General features: G+C 40.2%; 1 protein-coding gene across 1 annotated transcript in view; it reads left to right on the forward strand.

The window, feature by feature from the left end:
* The window catches only part of LOC307268773 (E3 SUMO-protein ligase PIAS1-like), a 52,264-nt gene that overhangs the window by 11,938 nt on the left and 21,054 nt on the right, over positions 1 to 19,272 (forward strand). Inside the window, exon 2 of the mRNA XM_080051519.1 lies at positions 9,881 to 10,382. Within this exon, the coding sequence (XP_079907645.1) occupies positions 9,884 to 10,382 (499 nt within the window). The 5' untranslated portion in view covers positions 9,881 to 9,883. The remainder of the gene's footprint in view (positions 1 to 9,880; positions 10,383 to 19,272) is intronic.

The raw sequence follows: 19,272 nt of genomic DNA on the forward strand, positions 1-19,272 counted from the left end.
AATAAACATCTCACTATAAAGAATAGGTTTCTGTAAAATAACAAATGAAAAGAAAATACACAACTGTAAAAAGGAACAGAAGGTAGACGCTAGCAGGAAAATAGTGGAGCACTGCTGCTGTCCCTAAAATAACAGGGGAAATAAAACCTGAAAACTGGAAAATAAATCATAACCAAAGTGAGTGCGAGGGGCTGCTGACCCGTACTGATCAGGACTTCCTGTGTTACTAGAGCCCGCCTGCAGTGTTTCTCCTGACAGTTAAAACAGCCCATTCAAGCTGGCTCGGCTCCTGGCCAGGGCCAACCTGTCTGTGTTTATCAAACAGTCCCCCATGCTGCCTGTTTCCTTTCATTATACACAACTTTCAAAACTTTCAATCTCACAGCACAGCTGCTGTCATTAACCTGTGTTTTTTTCTTTCATTTTGTCAGGCTGTGTACAATGGTTAAATGATATACATTAATAGAAGCCTGCATTATTACATGGAATGTTTGATCATTGAGGCCATGAGGAGGCTGAACAGAGGTCAGACAAGAATTTACTTCATCCTTCACTGTCTAGCTATAATTACACATATTGCGAAAAAACATTTTGCTCTCAATTTTAAGATATATAAATAATGCTGTCATGATGTCATATAGAGAATGGAAATGGAGAATTTTGCACTTCATTTTAAGTCAGTTTAGTTTCAGATCATGCAATTTCAAAGCATTTGGATTTTGCTACAGCTCCAATTTGTGCCTCCGACTGGTTTCTTCTTCATAGCAACAGTGGATGCTTCTTATGGTGGGTGTCTTACTTATGTAACCAGCCAAAGCATACCGATGGTATAACCTCTCTGGGAAACTCTTGTGTTTCTATATTGCTATTCATTATATTATATTATTAATGGAAAACTGAAATGGGAATTTTAAGTATTAATAACTAACTATTACTACCACCCCCCCTTCCTGTGTTTTTTGCTGGAGCTGTGGAGAATTTCATTTCATTTCATTTGGGAGGCTCAGCTGCTGTGCCCATCCCCCTTCCCTTCATCCCTCCATCAGTCATTCTCACCAGATCTGGACACAGCACATTATTACCCTACACGCTGCTCTTCTGTCTGACAAGAATCTTGGAGGAGACTGTAGAGACCATCCTTTTATTGTTGAGCTCAAAGTGAACAGAAATGTATTGTCTGCAGTAAACCGGCGGATTATTGCTAAATGATATGCTAAAGCACAAGCGTTGTCGAGGACATTGTAGTTTTCATAATCTGAAACATTTTATCTCTGATTCAACATGAACATATATTACATACGTGTCTCCGAATTTGTCTGGGTGGCTTTTATAGGTTACAGTTAAATGGCAACGGTCTGTAACCCTGCACTAACATTTTAAAAGATCTTTTCTTTGCACACTTCTAGTGTTAACTTCTTCTTTCTAAATTTGGTGCAGTGGTTGACTTGCCTGAGGAAATGTCATGATTCTGGGTTTTCGTGGGTTTTTAGTTTTAGTGTCAGGTGTCAAAACGTTGTTATGGGGCCGTTCCATGCTGATGAGAATATCTCTGCGGTGGACACAGTCAATCCTTATCTTTTCTCTGGCTTCAAAGCAAACATTTTTCTTCTGCTTTAAATTCCTGCCACGAAATTGTGTCTTGTCATGCTGCGTGTGTGATCATTCCACTGTATAAGGTGCCGTTAGGGACATTATTCAGGATTACCATAAATATAGTTTTTCTCTCACATGAAAAAATACTTTTACACACACACAACTGAAAGACTTGTGAAAAATAACCGGAAAATTATTATGCTCACAACTGCAAAGCTAATGGAAACTTTGAAAGGCTCTCACACAATTTGTAGTGCTCAATGCTCCCATATAGCATTGAGAAAAACCTTTTACATGAATACACTATTAGAAACCATTTATAATTACTTTTGAGAAAAATAAATAGTAAGGTTGACAGCAAATCACAGCACGATAAATGATTACGATGTGTTTCTACTATACTTCCGTTTCCATTATACTTTCTTCCTCTCTCTCTCTCTCTCTCTCTCACACACACACACACACACCCCCCCCCCACACACACACACATACACACATACATACATTCTTCTCTCACAGACACATTTTTCTTCTTACATTAATATTTAAAATATTAACTGCATGTGCATGAGACCAAAAATGTATGAATATGTGTTGAAATATATGAATATGAGAACACAATATATTAAAAAAATTATGTATACATATATAAAATGTATGAATGTGTGAGTTAAAATATTTAGTTATAAGAAAATGTATGTTAAAGGAGTGTGAGAGGTCTATAATTAATAATGTCATATACTGCCTCTCCTAGTTTTTGGACTACTTTGTGTGGAAGCTTTTGAATCATTTTCATGGGAGCTTTTCAGTTTTGTACGAGAGTATTATGTTTTAACTGTTTGTGTCAGAATGTTTCAGTTGTGTATGTAAAAGTGTTTCATCTGTATGTGTCCGATATTCAGTATAGTATGTGAATGTGTGGTTTCATATGTGTATGTGAGAGGAAAAGTACATGTATTGCACGTGCATTGGAATATTGTCCCTAATGGCCTTTCATACCTCATAGTCACTGCAGGTGAATCAGTGGAGGTGTGATGCTGTTTTTTTTGTTCCAGAGTAAAAAATATCAAATTTGAAGTTATTCAGTTGAAATGATGTTGGCTGTTGTTTTTTCAGCAGACCGGTAAGCAACATCGGCCACATTGTCTATTATTGTGACACAATGATTTGAAAATGCCTCCTTGAAATTAACGTTAAAGTATCTAATTGTTGTTTTCGATTGCATTTATCAGTTTGATGACTAAGCCAGCCATTGCTCCAGGTAGAGGTTTACTTATCACTAAGAGTTTTAATGATTAGTCATTTCATTCACAAGTCCTACTATTTAAATAATAGATCAATTGTTTGTCATTTAACCAAAAGTGCCAACAATATTTGCTTGACATTTTTTGCTTTTCTTTGACACACATGATAGAAAACTGAACATCTCCTGGTTTTGAACTGTCAATCTGCCAGTATACTGCGTCCAAACTGCTTGTCTGATGGTTGAATAGGTTCAGAAAAACCCTCCTCTCTGTTGACCGAGGAGAGAGAGAGGTGTTTAGGGGCCACCTGTCCTGGAGAGGGGGATGATTGACTGATGAAGAGAAGGATGAAAAAGAGGACAGGAAAGAAAGAGGAGATGATGAGAGCTGTGAGCTGTTCCTCTCTTCTCCAACACCAACACTGTTTTCCCTCCCCTATTTCTTTTTTCAAGCTAGAGGAATGTTACAGATCTGCAGTGTGGTGGAAGAGTGTGCATGTGTGTGTTTTTATGAGAGCCAGTGTTTGTGCTTGTGCGTATTTCTTTTTCTCTTTTGTGTGTGTTCGCTTTGTAGAGAGAGTAGGTGTGTGTGTGTGTGTGTGTGTGTGTGTGTGTGTGTGTGTGTCTGAGAGGGAGACACACACACACACACACACACACACACTGAAATGGTGGGTAGCCAGTGTCATCATTTTTTTTTACACCCACTCTTCTCTACCACATGCATTTTTCATCAAACTAGTCATTTATGTCACCAGCAAAAGAGCTTCTTGGCCAAAGCGTGTGTGTGTGTGTGTGTGTGTGTGTGTGTGTGTGTGTGTGTGTGTGTGTGTGTGTGTGTGTGTGTGTGTGTGTGTGTGTGTGTGTGTGTGTGTGTGTGTGTGTGTGTGTGTGTGTGTGTGTGTGTGTGTGTGTGTGTGTGTGTGTGTGTGTGTGTGTGTGTGTGTGTTTGCATGCTGTCCAAGTGTAGGTATACTATACAGATTACTATTGACTCATCGAATTATATTGTTCTGTTGAAAATATCTCATTTAGTTTGAAAAACCAAAGACATGACAGCTGCCTGCATGTACAGTCATATGAAAAAGTTTGGGAACCCCTCTCAGCCTGCATTATAATTGACTCTGCTTTCACACAAAAAAGATAAAAGTGGTATGTCTTTAATTTACCAGGAACAGCTAAGTACTGGGATGTTTTCCAAACAAAGATTTTTTGAAAAGCAGTATTTAGTTTTATGAAATTAAATAAAATGTGAAAAACTGGCTGTGCAAAAATATGGGAACCCTTGTGATCTTGCTGATTTTAATGCATGTAACAGCATGTAAAACTGAGGACTTTAAACACAAAGTTGGTTGGATTATGTTGTTAAGCCTTGAACCTCATAGAAATGTCTGTTTAATCATGATAAAAGGTATTTTAGGTGCCTAAATGCAAGTTCCACTTCTCTTTGACTCGCTGCAGAAGTGAGACAGAATGCGATCATCAAAACAGCTCCCAAAAGATCTTAAAAACAAAGATTATTCATTGTCATGGTTTAGGGGAAGGCTACAAGAAGCTTTCCCAAAGGTTTCAATTGTCAATTTCTACTGTAAGGAACGTTGTCAGGGAATGGAAGGACACAGACACAGTTGCAATTAAACCCAGGTCTAGCAGACCAAGAAAAGTACAAGAGCGGCATATGTGAATCTGAATTGTTGAACGATGTACAGATACACAATCTGCAGCCAGATGTTCTTGCAGGTCTTTGGAGGTGATCTGTGGGTTGTGTGTAACCATTCTCACGATCCTCCATCTATGCCGCTTCTGTTTTTTTCTTGGTCTGCCATGCCTGGGTTTAACTGCCACTATGCCTGTGTCCTTCCATTTCCTGACAACGTTCCCTATAGTCGAAATTGACAATTGAAACCTTTGGGAAAGCTTCTTGTAGCCTTCCCCTAAGCCATGACAATGAACAATATTTGTTTTTCAGATATATTAAACAGACATTTCTATGAGGTTCAAGGCTTAACAACATTATCCAACCAACTTTGTGTTTAAAGTCATCAGTGTTACATGCTGTTACAGGCATTAAAATCAACAAAACCACAAGGGTTCCTATATTTTTGCACAGCCAGTTTTTCACATTTTATTTTATTTCATACAACCAAATACTGCTTTTCAAAAAATCTTTGTTTGGAAAACATCCCAGTACTTAGCTGTTCCTGGTAAATTAAAGACATACCACTTTTATATTTTTTTTGTGAAAGCAGAGTCAATTATAATGCCGGCTGAGAGGGGTTCCCAAACTTTTTCATATGACTGTATCTCACAAAAGTGGGTACACCCCTCACATTTCTTCAAATATTTAATTATATCTTTCCATGGAACAACACTGAATATATGACACTTTGATACAATGTTAAGTAGTCAGTGTACAGCTTGTATAACAGTGTAAATGTACTGTCCCCTTAAAATAACTCGACACACAGCCACTAATGTCTAAACTGCTGGCAACAAAAGTGAGTACACCCCTAAGTGAAAATGTACAAATTGGGCCCAAAGTGTCAATATTTTGTGTTGCCATCATTATTTTCCAGCATGTAATTCACCAGAGCTTCACAGGTTGCCACTGGAATCCTCTTCCACCCATTCATGACGACATCAAGGAGCTGGTGGATATTAGAAACCTTGCGCTCCTCCATCTCCCGTTTGAGGATGCCCCAAAGATGCTCAATAGGGTTTAGGTCTGGAGACATGCTTGGCCAGTCCATAACCTTTACCCTCAGCTTCTTTAGCAAGGCAGTGGTCTTCTTGAAGGTGTGTTTGGGGTCATTATCATGTTGCAGTACTGCCCTGCGGCCCAGTTTATGAAGGGAGGGGAACATGCTCTGCACCCCTTCAAGACCTGCAGCAATGCTGGCATTATTCATAGGTCTATTTTCCAAAGCCAACCTGTATGACGCTGAGCACGTGCACTCAACCTTCATAAAGTGGGCCGCAGGGCAGTATTGCAACATGATAACGACCCCAAACACACCCCCAAGACGACCAGTGGCTTGCTAAAAAAGCTGAGGGTAAAGGTTATGGCCTGGCCAAGCATGTCTCCAGACTTAAACCCTATTGAGCATCTTTGGGGCATCCTCAAACGGAAGGTGGAGGAGCGCAAGGTCTCTGATATCCACCAGCTCCATGATGTCGTCATGAATGGGTGGAAGAGGATTCCAGTGGCAACCTCTGAAGCTCTGGTGAATTACATGCCCAAGAGGGTTAAGGCAGTGCGGGAAAATAATGGTGGTCACACAAAATATTGACACTTTGGGGCCAATTTGGACATTTTTTCTTAGGGGTGTACTCACTTTTGTTGCCTTCAGTTTAGACATTAATGGCTGTGTGTCGAGTTATTTTGAGGGGACAGTAAATTTACACTGTTATACAAGCTGTACACTGACTACTTTACATTGTATCAAAGTGTCATTTATTCAGTGTTGTTCCATGGAAAGATATAATGAAATCTTTGAAGAAATGTGAGGGGGGTACTCACTTTTGTGAGATACTGTATGTCTGTGGTAACACATCAAGGATAGTTGTGTGTGTGGGATCATGACTATGCATATGTGTCAGTTGTACACAAGATGCAGTGTTTGATCTGTAAACAGCAGCCTCTGCTCTGACACTTTGCGATGTGCAGCTTGTTTTGGGCCCAGCTTGTCTGAATTGGTCCTTCCAAAGCAGGAACAAGCTTGTGAATAGTATTTCAACAATTTGACCATTAATCGATCAGTCGATTGATTAAGTAATCACTGGTTTCAGCATCTCAATTGTGATATGCTGTGGCCGATTCAAGCTGGTTGGCACGGCAGCTCATATTGCGTCCACTCCAGTACGTTCGTTCTTTATTTTTCTGTATTTTCCATGCTCGGCCTGCCTGTGTGTTGTATAGTGTTTTATATTTGCCCCCTAAATCAGCTGTTTTGTTGGTTTTAGACGTTACATGTGTTATGCTATTTTATCTGAAGCACCCAGTGGCTTGCTGCACTTGCAGGCACTAAAAGTTATTTGTGCAGAAGTGTTGCAGTGAACTGCAGAACGTTGGAGGTTTCAGTTCCTTAAAGAACGACCGTCAATACGTGGCTACAGTACGTGTGGTTGGACCAGAGTGAGGGGTTGTGTTCACAGCTCATGTTAAAAATGAAAGCAGTGTTGGTACTGTGAGATGTCTTGGATAATGTTTTACATTTCGGTGATAGTCCTGGCAAAGTAGGACAGCAGTAAAACAAGCTTACCTTCTTTTACAATTAAAACCTAGCGACTTAGCTGTATTCCTGTACAATCAAAGAGTCCTTGTAGAAAGTAAAACAACAGCTAATGAGTGTGGTAAGAGCTTTTTCTTTCCTAACTGATTTATATGCCAAATTTAATGTTTTTAAATGTTTTATTTTGAATTAGCTTTATTGTTTGAATGTACTTCCATGTATGCACTTTTATAAACAGCTGAGCAGTTATTAAAAGATACAAATTAGACCAGTGTTAATTAGGTTATGAAGTGTGCTCCACAAATGAAGGAGCTGTATTGGTGTATAGGGGATGGTTTTGCGAGCCTAAAATGTCACAGCTATGGTTAGGTCACCACTCATAGCCCAGAGCACTCATATATGTCATTTTAAATGTCAATTAAATGCAGAACTACAGTGTAACCCTGAGAAGAATTTGCCTCGTTATAAGAAACCGAGATAATACCTTGAAGGCTTAAATGTTTCATTCTTTGTATGGACACAACAGCAGTAACAGCACACATATATGCTGTACATAACAATGATAACTGTGTGTTGTTTATATAATTGATCAGTGGAAACTGGCACTGTGGGCAATGCTTTGTCATTAATTGGCGGGTGTTTGTATGCATCTGTGCTTTTTATCACTGCTCTCTCATTAAAGGAGATGAAGGGAGGAGGTTTGTTCAAGACATTCTTGTGTGTGTGTTTAAAAAAAAAGACATGTTTACTTTATACTTTACATCCAAGTTCCAATATCCTTTGCTGGTTAAAGTATTTAACTTACTCATTGCATCGAATGCACTGATTCCCGGTGTCTGTGGTGTCTCTAGTATTTGGACCAGCTGGCAGGTTCATTAAACTTCTCTAATATTGAGACTTTTATGGTATACACTGATTTATTTCTGCCCGGAGCAAAAATAGCATCATATTCTATGATGTAAGCTGCCAAATGAGCTTAAATATCTCAATGTAGGGACTACAGAGAGACGTAGCCTTTGGTATTTCTGAGGAGTTACACACCACTATCAGGCAAGCTAAAGACACAGAACATTGATGCAAATTAATTATGCATTTTCAAATTGAATCAGTTCATTTATTTTCACACCTGGTCAGGTTGACAGTGGCAGAAGGCTTAGGAAAGCAGCTAAATGTCTTCTTCCATTGTACCTTCCCCTTCATTATCCCCAACAGTAAAGTAAAGGCTGCACTCTTAACTCTGTCCCATGGAGTTACACTGTAAAGATATGTCTCTATCTCTTTACATACATTTCACTTTTGTGACCGTATTTGAGGGTTGAAGACAAAACAGACTGGTAAACTGAAGACTTTTCTTCTTCCACACAGAAAGATTGAACATCTGCTTAAAAAATGTTTATGAATGTGCTGTGTAGATGTGGGTGTGGGGCTTCAGTTTCCAGTGAGACAATCAAAAACAACCCAGGAAGTCCAGTTTGAGTAACAGATACAAGAGTTCAGTTCAGGGAGGGGCCAAAAACGGTTTAATATTATGAATACCTTTTCCTTCTTTTTTTACCCCAAGACACTTGAACTCCACTTGGGGAAGCAGCTCCTCTCTTTAAGTTTTACACTTACACCATTTTGTCACAGTCACCATTTTGGACATGTGCTGTCATAAATTAAATCGATAGTGTGTATCTTTTTCATATAAAGGATTTCATGTCCGTTACAATAAAGCCAATGCCAAATGAGTTGACACAAAATTGAATAAGCCTATCAGCTCCAAAGAAAACTCAGTATGGCAGCGTTTACTGACTAGTGTCATCACCATACTATACTGGTGCATGCAGGAGCTCAAGAATCGCCCACAAAATGTTTAATTTGTTGATTCTACTGCTAAGAAAAAACCTGGACGTACAGCAGAAGGAATAAGATTTGTGTGTGTTCCCCAAAGGCTTACCTCATGATGTAGATGCTCAGACATTCAATGTTGTTGTAATTCATCAGAATTCTTCATTGGGGAGACAGAAGTTACGCACGATTTGCTGCAAACATTTATTTGCTTTAAAGAGGACCTATTATACTACTTTTCTGGTCTTAATTTCTTGTTTTACACTGCTATAGAGCAACCTGACACGAATCACATCACAAAAAACTATGTAGATTTTCGGGAAGCTCTTTCTCTTATTTTGGCGATCCAGCACGTCCTGTCAACACTTGAGTGTGTGTGCTTCGGCAATCTCCGCTCCCTCAGCCTGTGATCGGCCATCTCCGCTCCCCTCCCCCCCCCCCCCCCCCTCCTGCAAACCCCACTCCGTTGTGATTGGTTACCTTCCTTCCGGAACACTTTCAGTGGCGGGAAGCGCGAGCATGGACCTATAAGGGCGCGAGGCAGACGCGAACAGGGAAGTGACAGCATTACCATACATGGAAACATCCGCGTGGTGACTTCACAAAGTTACATGCGACGTCACAAAGTTACGGAAGGGTAGACCGCTTTGAACACGTGACTTCTCGACTGGCTAGAATAGTGTTTAGTGCTCTGCACAGACACCCCAGACGGTCAGCAGGGAATACGTCGAAATGCATTTAAGTCATTATTTGACAATTTAGTATGGTTAAGCATGACTATGAATCATCATAACAACGTTTATAGGTCATAAAAGTCAAAAAGCATCATAGGTCCGCTTTAATGACTGATTGTGGGTCCTTCAGTAAACAATAAATGTTTTAATCAATCCCAAGATATTCTGATTGGCATTCCAGAGTTAATTTCTCATCTGCATGTCTTTCATCCCCTTCCCTTTCCCCCCTCCTTAACCCCAAATCACAGCAAATGGTGATGAGCCTGCGGGTGTCGGAGCTGCAGGTGCTGCTGGGCTACGCCGGGCGCAACAAGCACGGACGGAAGCACGAGCTGCTGACCAAGGCGCTGCACCTGCTCAAGGTCGGCTGCAGCCCCGCTGTGCACTTGAAGGTCAAGGAGCTCTACCGACGACGCTTCCCCGCCAAAATGATCTCTCACTCGGAGCTGGCCATGCCCGGACCGCACCACCCCCAGGCCACAGCTGGAGGGCTGATTGGAGGAGGAGGAGGGTGCGGCGCCACGCTGCCCGCCGGCCTATCACAGCTGGCCTACGAGGGGCACGGTGGAGCCCCGTCGCCCGCCGCCCTACTGCCCCTCTCGCTGCTCGGGCCCGGCAAACACGAACTAACAGGGCTGACGCATCACCTGTCCACCTCAACCACGCTGCACCCGGTTCACCCAGACGTCAAGCTCCAGAGGCTGCCCTTCTACGACATGCTGGACGAGCTCATCAAGCCAACCAGTCTAGGTAAAGCGGGCATGTGTGTGAGTCTCTTTCTTGTGTTAGAGTTGGTGTTGGATTTTAAAGGTGGAGAATGCTTATTGTCAAAAATACTTTTAGGTCAAAATCAGTGAATATCTGCTCTCCATCCATAACCTGTCTGGTACTGTATGCACGCTGAAATTTTTTTTTATGTTATTGTTAATCACAGTTTATGCCCTGTGAAATGGTATTTAAACAAAGGGTTTGTAAACAAAGGGTGCCCATCGTAGCTAGCAACATGCCCGTTTACAGAGCCTAGACTGTGTATTGATACCAGATTTATTTTCAGCGCACATAGAGTACAGACAGTTAGCGGATCGTGAGGAGATATTCACTGATTTTGACAAGAAGTAATTTGGACAATACGCTTTTCTCCAGAATCACCGACTCTAACTTTAAGGGGAATGTTAGATGGATACATTTAATCTATACATATGCACATACATAGATTTTCTGGCGAGTAAAGCTTTATTGAGTCTGAAGGCACATAGCACATTCAGTAACTGCAACTGATTCACGACTCCCTGTCTTTCTCCATATGCTTCCTGTCTATTTCTTGACAGTCAAACTTTTCTCTGAATCTGAAAAGGCTGGAAAAATAATCTGCACGGTTGTGGATATTTATAACAGTATATTTTCTTCCTCTAATAGTCATTGCAGCAGTCCCAGAATTTTTTTTACATTTATGTTTCCTGTTGTGGAAAGGCTCCCTGCCAGTGCTGGTGCTGTGCAGCCTGCTAATGTGTTGACAGGGCACAGAAATATTACTGTAAAAATATTATGTTCAGATTTCCTACGGTAGTACAGAGTAGACAGAGGCCACAGTATGTTCCAATGCATGTAATGGTGACAATAATAATCAGGTGCCTTAGTCATCCTTCATTCAAAAAAATAAATTGGCCTTCTCAGATTATCTTACTACTGGCATGTAATAATGGTAGTACACGATTAATAAGCTAAAGGGAGCCTGAATTTAGTCACAAGCCTGAAACCAGAATATAGAAGATGAATCATATAGTTTAAATGTTCTGTTTCATTAAGATAATTTTGAGAGTGACATTCAGCCACTTTGGGGTTTCTGTATGCATTATAGCTGAATAATTGCTATTATTTGCATATTTATATTGTTACATGTGGACTGCAGTAATGGAATGTGTTTTGGGTGGGCCAAGCAATGCCGCCACACATGTTTTCATTTTCATAGCTGTGAGGACATTTTGACATCAGTGTGGAGCCACTGAATATAAATGAATTTCTGCCTATAGACCGTCATGTGGGCAGTAACTCATTAATCTACTAAACGTCACATATCTCCTGTGAGAGCAGTGAAAGCCCAGGCATTTAGGAGGACAGTAGTTGAGCTGTCAGTCTATAACACTGCTGAGAAAAAAAACAGTTCTGCACGGGCTCTGCATAACCACATGCACTTCCTGAATATAACTAAGAGCCTGAATATGTGGGCAACATTGTTTTATTGATTTTGTATCCTGTGGAAATGTATACAGTATATTGTATATGCATATTGTATATATGCATAGTCATATATTCTGGTCATTTAATAGTAATAACTTCCCCTTGTCTAATTTCATGAAGCCCCAGCGTTTAAGCACCGTGTCTTGCATCCAGTCTGCCCTTTTTGATTTAATCTTGGCTTTATCTTGGTCAGATATGTCGTCATATTAGGTGTGCACCCAGCAAGACTTCATTTAGCATAATGACAGTCTCTGGGCTGTGGGATGTATTGCAAATATATGGCAATGTCTAGATTTTCCTACATTAGCATTTTAATAGAGTCAGCGACCATCTCGTGATTAATTTGCCTGCAGACACATGTACAAACACAGAGCCTGAAGCTCTGTCATCACACCATCTTTCTCCTCTTCCTGCTCCCTTTTTGGCTCTATCCATTTCCTGCACACTGTCTGTCGCCATCCTAGGTTCAACATTTGCATGCAAAGTGATGAAATCACACAGGCGTACACCTGTGCCTGCAGAACAAACCCTCCCCTCATTTGAATCTGAATCGCAAATTCACACCATTCTCCAACACACCTACAGACCCACGTCTGCGAATGCAGTACTTTTCTAAACACAGACGTACTTTCCAGTTTCCAATAAATAATGCATGCTGGTCGTATTGTTCTCAAAGAGAGCAGGAGGGAGGAGTGAGAGGAAGAGAAATCAGAGGAAGATGATGCACATTGTTTCACAAAGCTGAATTAAAAAAAAAATATATTTTCAAAAAGGAAGCTCAGCTGGAAGGTGATGACCCTCTTTATCCTGATAAAAATGGAGGGCAGTAGTGAAACCAGTTGATTAATTGTAATTCCCCGCTCATGGACAGACTGAGATATTTTTTTTGCTACAGTAAAAAAGCTATAGTCTTCTGTCTGCGGGTTTATTTCTCCCTGATCTTTTGATAACTACTCTCTCTCTCTCTCTCTCTCTCTCTCTCTCTCTCTCTAACTCTCTCTCTCCCTCCCTCCCATTGTTGTTGCTTCTCCTGTTGCCTGGCCTCCACGTTCTCCCTCCCTCACTCTCTCATTTTTCTCTCCCTTCCCCCACTTGCTTGCTTCCCAGCTCTCCGGGACTTAAAGACAGTGCAGTGAAAGGAAAGATTATGACTTGTAAGGTGCGTCCTTATATCAGCAATTGACATTAATAAGACAGCTAAGTTACAGAAATTGTGGAACGCAGATTTACAAAGCTGTTAAACCATCCAACAAGCACTTCCATCAACAGCATACTGATCATTCATTTTCTTATTTGTTCATTAAGTTATTTTTGGTTTAGGTTATGTTTGCTGCCCATTCTCTTTATGAGGATAACTTGTTGATAATTTCTGATATTTTCTTTAGTCCACATGCGTATTTATCTTGTGTTAGCTTTCCCCTCATTCTAAACTACTTTTGGGTGCATTCAGGCATTTATATTTTTGACATTATCCACAAGCTGTGCTCTTATGAGACTTACCAAGTGCCTGCATTTAGAGCCTTTCATTTAATAATCAGTGGGATTGTTGCTTAATAAGCACTTTACTCTGCACTTTTCTTGGTTCCCTTTTGATTTGATTGATATGGATTTTCTAACATTTCACACAAAGGAAGCAGCATATGGAAATATACTTTAAGTGAACCTTTTAAAGTGTATAATCTTGCTTGATTTAAGAGAGCCTTAAACAGCATTGCACATTAAGAGGTAAACTGTGTGCTCTCTCACTACAGAGCCAGTCTTCCCACTGCGACACCAGTCAAAACGCTAAAAACTCTTCATGCCACAGCCGCATATATCACCGTCATACATTTTAATTATACTGTATGATTGAGGGGTTGAATAGAAATGGCGTTTCTGACAAGCTGCATTTGCATTCAGAACCACAGTCAACTGAGGTATTGCTGCGCACTTGAACTTGTTTTTAGATTTCCTGCCTTAACCTGATTTCTTACAGTAATCTGGTTCCTCGTGTGCATGTAAACGTGGTTATTATCTCTCACACATCTTCCCTCTCTCTCTCTCTCTCTGTCTCTCTCTCTCTCTCTTTCACTCTGTCCATCATTTCCTCCCCTTCTTCCCAGTTAGTCCACAGTTGAGCCCTGCCAGTCTAAACTGGTCAACAGTCTGGGCTGCACCATGGCAACCTCACTGATTGAACCCCCTTCACAGAGAACTAATTCCTCTGTACTCATTATAGATATAATTGGGGTGCACATGCATTATCCATGATTGAATCACCTTGAATTCACATTTGATGCAATTTGTCGATGTTTTGTGCATAATGGCTCGATACACTGGAGAGATTGCTGCGATACTTGTTCAATTGAGGAAAATCATGCTGTAAAAAAAATCTCAGTTAAGTAAAGAGTTTTGAACAGTGCGTCTTTCAAAGAAGTGTCCGTCCATGATTTATGTTTTTTTGTAAATCGAATCTTGGAAAACTCTTTAGAAACTAGTCGTCTGGGTCTTTATTATTGAGATATCTTTTCCTGCTTTAAATAGCCCAGTAGGTCACAGTCATATCTGCCTTGGATACATTTTTAAGGGCCTCTTCAGCTCTTTGGTGCCAGAGCAAGAATCTTTTTCGCACGGTGCCATCTGCGTTCCAGTTACACTGTGAACATACCAGCATATTAACGATACCTGACACACACTAAGCTCACAAAACAGGCTGCTTCTCTATAGCAGGTGATCTGATTTGATCTTGAAACAAGGCACCAACTAAGTTTTTTCATAATGTTTTTATCCGTCAAATTATTTTCTTTATTTTGCTTTCACATGATGTTATATCCAATAGTCTAAAACCCAAATAGCTTACTACTACCATATATGAAAAAGAAAAAATATTAAATCCTAATCAATTTAGATGTATGAATCAGAGAGCATTTATCAATTATCAAATTATATTTGATTATGAATACATTTGATGTTAGGTAGGTTAGCTTACCTATTTCTTATAGGTAACCTACAATAACAATACACACAACGCCACCATAACATAATGAGCAAGCAGCTGTAATCATTGACGCACATTGGCATAGTGTTCAGTGAATGTGTCCCTTCTGCCTCCCTCCCTCATGTCTAGTGTAATGATCATCATAAAGGGTGTGATCCAACCTGAGTCAGCACCATAAATTATTAAAGTATGTGTGGCTGTGGTTTTTATGTAGCTCAGCATTTTCAATTTTAATTTAGTATTTTCTAATATTTTTTTAATGCAATTGAATCCCTGTCTCTGTCTTGATGAAGGTTGCTGGATTGGAGAAAAAAAACAGGGACAATGACGAGAATAAGTCCAGAACTTTATCATTCTGTCCTAGACAAAGTATAATACATTGTTTTTAACAGATAATATGTTACAATGTTGTGAATGAACCAAACAGAAAAATAATAATAGTCGAAGATAACCAGGGCTTTGTTTAAGATAAGCTACAGACAGGCTTTTTCATTTCTAAACAAATATATTTTATCGTATTTTTTATCGTGTTTACCCATTTTGTGTTTCGTGTTGTTTGGCTGGCTCTGCTGTTTCACGTTGAAACACTTTTCATTGGTTCAGAAGCAGTCACTCCTTCACATCCCATGAAGGATTGTTATTCTGAAGCCTCAGTAGGGAGTGCCGAGCTGCTTAATTGAATTAGAGTGGAGTAAGTTATTTTAGATCTGGCCACTATGTGAGATTTCAGTTTAAGTTCAATATATAGATGAACAGTGCCATTCCTCCCTCCCCATCCGCGTGTAACTGAATACTGGTAAACATCAGGCCAATCATTGACAAATATAAGCTTTTGTTTTGATTGTTATATTTCATTGTGGGTGGGTGGGGTCACAGCGTGTCAAACTAAAAGCAGTTGGATGTTTATGTATTTATTCATACCTTTATGTTATTCAGAAGAGGTCGTAGGTTCATGTCCTTGAGACAGACAAGCATGTATCCACCCTGCTGGAGTGTCCTTAAGCGAGCACACCTTATCGTCACAAATCAGTTGTTCTGCCCTTGGATTAAAAAGCAAATAGTAGCCTCTTCAGGGAATCAGTAAACATAGTGTGTTCGTATACGTTATCAGCTACATAGAACACGGTGGTAATGTCCCCCGACATCCACGAGCACAGACACACAATAAAGCGCCTCCTCTTCACTCAACATCGAAAAAATACAACCTGAGATTTACCGGCTCGTACTCTTCACCCCTGCATGATCCCGAGCTAAACCCTTATCTCACTGTAAACAAACCAGCCTTCTCAAAATAAACCAACTTCAACAAAGAGAGCCCAGGCTTCTCTGAAATATAAACACACTGCACAAAATGGATTCCCACTTCTCTCTAGAGCCTATATTAAGCCAGCATTATTTTCATTCTAAGCCGGAGTTGCAGTTCATTCCTTCCTACGAGTTTAGATCCTGTTTGTGAATCCAAACATTCCATGCTCTTTTAGCTGATTTCTCACAAATAAGCAACACCTTTCTTTCCTGAGTGTGTTTTTAATGATATAGTGACATGGACACAGAGTGTATTGCATGAAGCCATGATCATCTATATTAAAATTCCTGCTACACAATATACATTGATGGGGCTTCCTGCCAGACTGAGACAATGTAGGGGAAAACGGGGTTATATGTCACACAGGTTGGTTGTCACAATTGTTATATCTCGGAACCAGAAGGCGCTGTCTGTGAAATTTTGGTATGTAAATATGCAGAATTGGGATCAGAGGACACCTACATAGTCTTCCTTGGAGTTAGACTGCTGAATTTGAGGTGAGAGGACATTTTGTGTTTTTCATGTCAAATTGAAAATATTTAGCTACTCAGTATTTTTCTTCTAGGCTTTTACACAATGGGTTTTTAACAAAACACTTGTTACCCATAAAAAGTGCGAAGGGTAAACTATAGTTTAGATTGTGGTTAGCAAGCTAATTAGTTGTCAGATGGTTGTTGGCCTTGATGCTAGCAAGAAATTCAAGTTGGGGTTGGTTGTCACATTTTTGGGGGGGTTGGTTGTCACATGTTATCCAAAGGCTGCAGCCAGAAAAGGAACCCAAAAACTAAAGACATTGTCAAGCTGTATCCTCACTGACACCCCAGAGAAGGAAAGAATAGAGCAGGAAAAGGCAGCTAGCATGCAAAAGAAAAAAGGGCAACAAAATCAAAACAACCCAGTGCATCCCAAACTAGACCAGCTTCTAAGGCTACAGTAAGTTATGTAGGCCTATTTGTCAACTTGACCATGCAATTAAACTTTCAAATTTAGTTCTGCTTTCTTGCCTTCTTTTTAAGATTATTCCCATTAAGATAACATTGTGACAAACAACCCCATAGTGTGTGACAACCGACCCCTTGATGGGGTTGGTTGTCACAATGTGTAAGGGCGTATTTGATGATTAATTTATTCTTTATTACAATAAAATAAACAAGTGAGGGGTACACATTTCAAGCCAACACCTTAAAGAGGACCTATGATACTTTTCGACTTTTATGACCTATAAACGTTGTTATAATGATTTATAGTCATGTTTAACCATACTAGAGTATCAAGTAATTTCGTACATGCATTTCGACGTATTCCCTGCTGACCGTCTGGGGTGTGGCTGTGCAGAGCACTAAAAACTATGGCAGCCAGTCGAGCCGAACTTGTTAAAATTTCCGGTATGTGTGTGTCACCAGATATTTTTGCCATATATGGTCAGGCAAGCTCCCAGGTTGCTATATATAGCAGCAGGGGGTGACAACACTAGACCAGTGCTCGCTTAGCTCAGCCGGTAGAGAGATCGTTTACGAAGCAGTAGACCCGCGTTCGCATCCCGCCCGGGCTGATTCTTTGCAGACATTTAGAATCACGACTTCCCTTCGCAAGGTAACCAATCACAACGGAGTTGGGTTTGCAGGAAGGGGGGGAGGGGGCGGAGATGGCAGAAGCAAAGTGTTTACAGGGCCTGCTGGATCGCCAAAATAAGAGAAAGAGCTTCCCGAAAATCTACATAGTTTTTTGTGATGTGATTCGTGTCAGGTTGCTCTATAGCAGTTTTTAACAAGAAATTAAGACCAGAAAAGTAGTATAATAGGATCTCTTTAAGCTTCAATTTAATGTAGGAATGACTATTGAAATATGTTTAGGTGATGAGCAATTCACACTAGAGTAAAAAAGTGTGACTACTTACCCCGTTCTCCCCTAATAGCAGCCTTAGCAGTCCTTGTAAGCCCACTGGAATGCCCTAATGAGCCCTGTCAATATATAACTGTATAACAACAAACCTTATGCAGATTATAAAGGGTAGTCATTGCCAGGGAGAGGAATTAATAATACTTCTGGAAAGCTTTCAATTGTCAGTGTGTGGGTGAATGTGTGGATGTGGGTGTAACATCCAGATCTGACCTTCTGGTGTGGATCCTTCTAGTATTGTAGTTTTTCATTTGAGTGACACTGAAAGGATTTTTTGTCTTTGTTCTGCCTGTGAATGTTGCTCAATGTTGTGTTTGTGCTGTCTTTTGTGTGTCTGTGTCTCTGTGTGTGTCTGTGCCTGTGGTGTACCAAATGGTGAAAAAGTAGCAAAGCCACTAACAAGTTAATAATCTCCAGCTGGGCTTTGTTGTGCTGAAGACGGCTATAGAGCTGAGCACATTCTCTGTAGCTTAGCTCACACATCTTCTCTTCAAATTTGACCTTAAGCCTGAAGAGTTTATTAGTTTTTCCTTTCTGCACAGTCAAAGTCAGCATTGTAAGAATCATTATACTTTCCATATAGTATTAGTTAGGTATTGTAGCTGTAGGTTACTGCATTATAATTTTTCATATAGGTATTCATGTGTAGGCTACGTAGCTTTAAATTAGTCGGTGGTGGTGGTGACAAACGTAAAGTAACTAAGGCTATGGATAAACTATTAAAGTATTCTACCCATTACAAATACATGTTCCGAGTTACATTCCAACACTGGTTTTCCCTTTTAATCCAAATGTGACCAAAACCCTGTTTTGTCTCAGTGCGTCAAGAATTTCTGATAACAAAGTAGGGCTGCATGATTAATCCATTTCAAAACTGAATCAATGTGATTTGCAAATCTCAAATACACAGATGTGCAACACAATAAGATATTGTTGTCGGGGCGCTCCGGTGGCGTAGTGGATAGAGCGCGTACCATATTGGCTCCGGCCTTCGTTGCAGTGGTCGCGGGTTCAAATCCGGCCCGTGAACCTTTACTGCAGGTCATCCCCCTCTCTCTCTGTCTCCCCATTTCAACTCTTTACTGTCTAATAAAGCTTGAAAATGCCAAAAAATGATCTTAAAAAAAACAATAAGATATTGTCATAGAACAGTCGTCTCATCATGGGGCAACACCAGAAAAACCTATATCAGCAATTGAAAAAGCACCACAGGCCAAAAG

The sequence above is a fragment of the Ammodytes marinus genome (assembly GCF_949987685.1).
Source record: "Ammodytes marinus genome assembly, chromosome: 1".
NCBI lineage: Eukaryota > Metazoa > Chordata > Actinopteri > Uranoscopiformes > Ammodytidae > Ammodytes > Ammodytes marinus.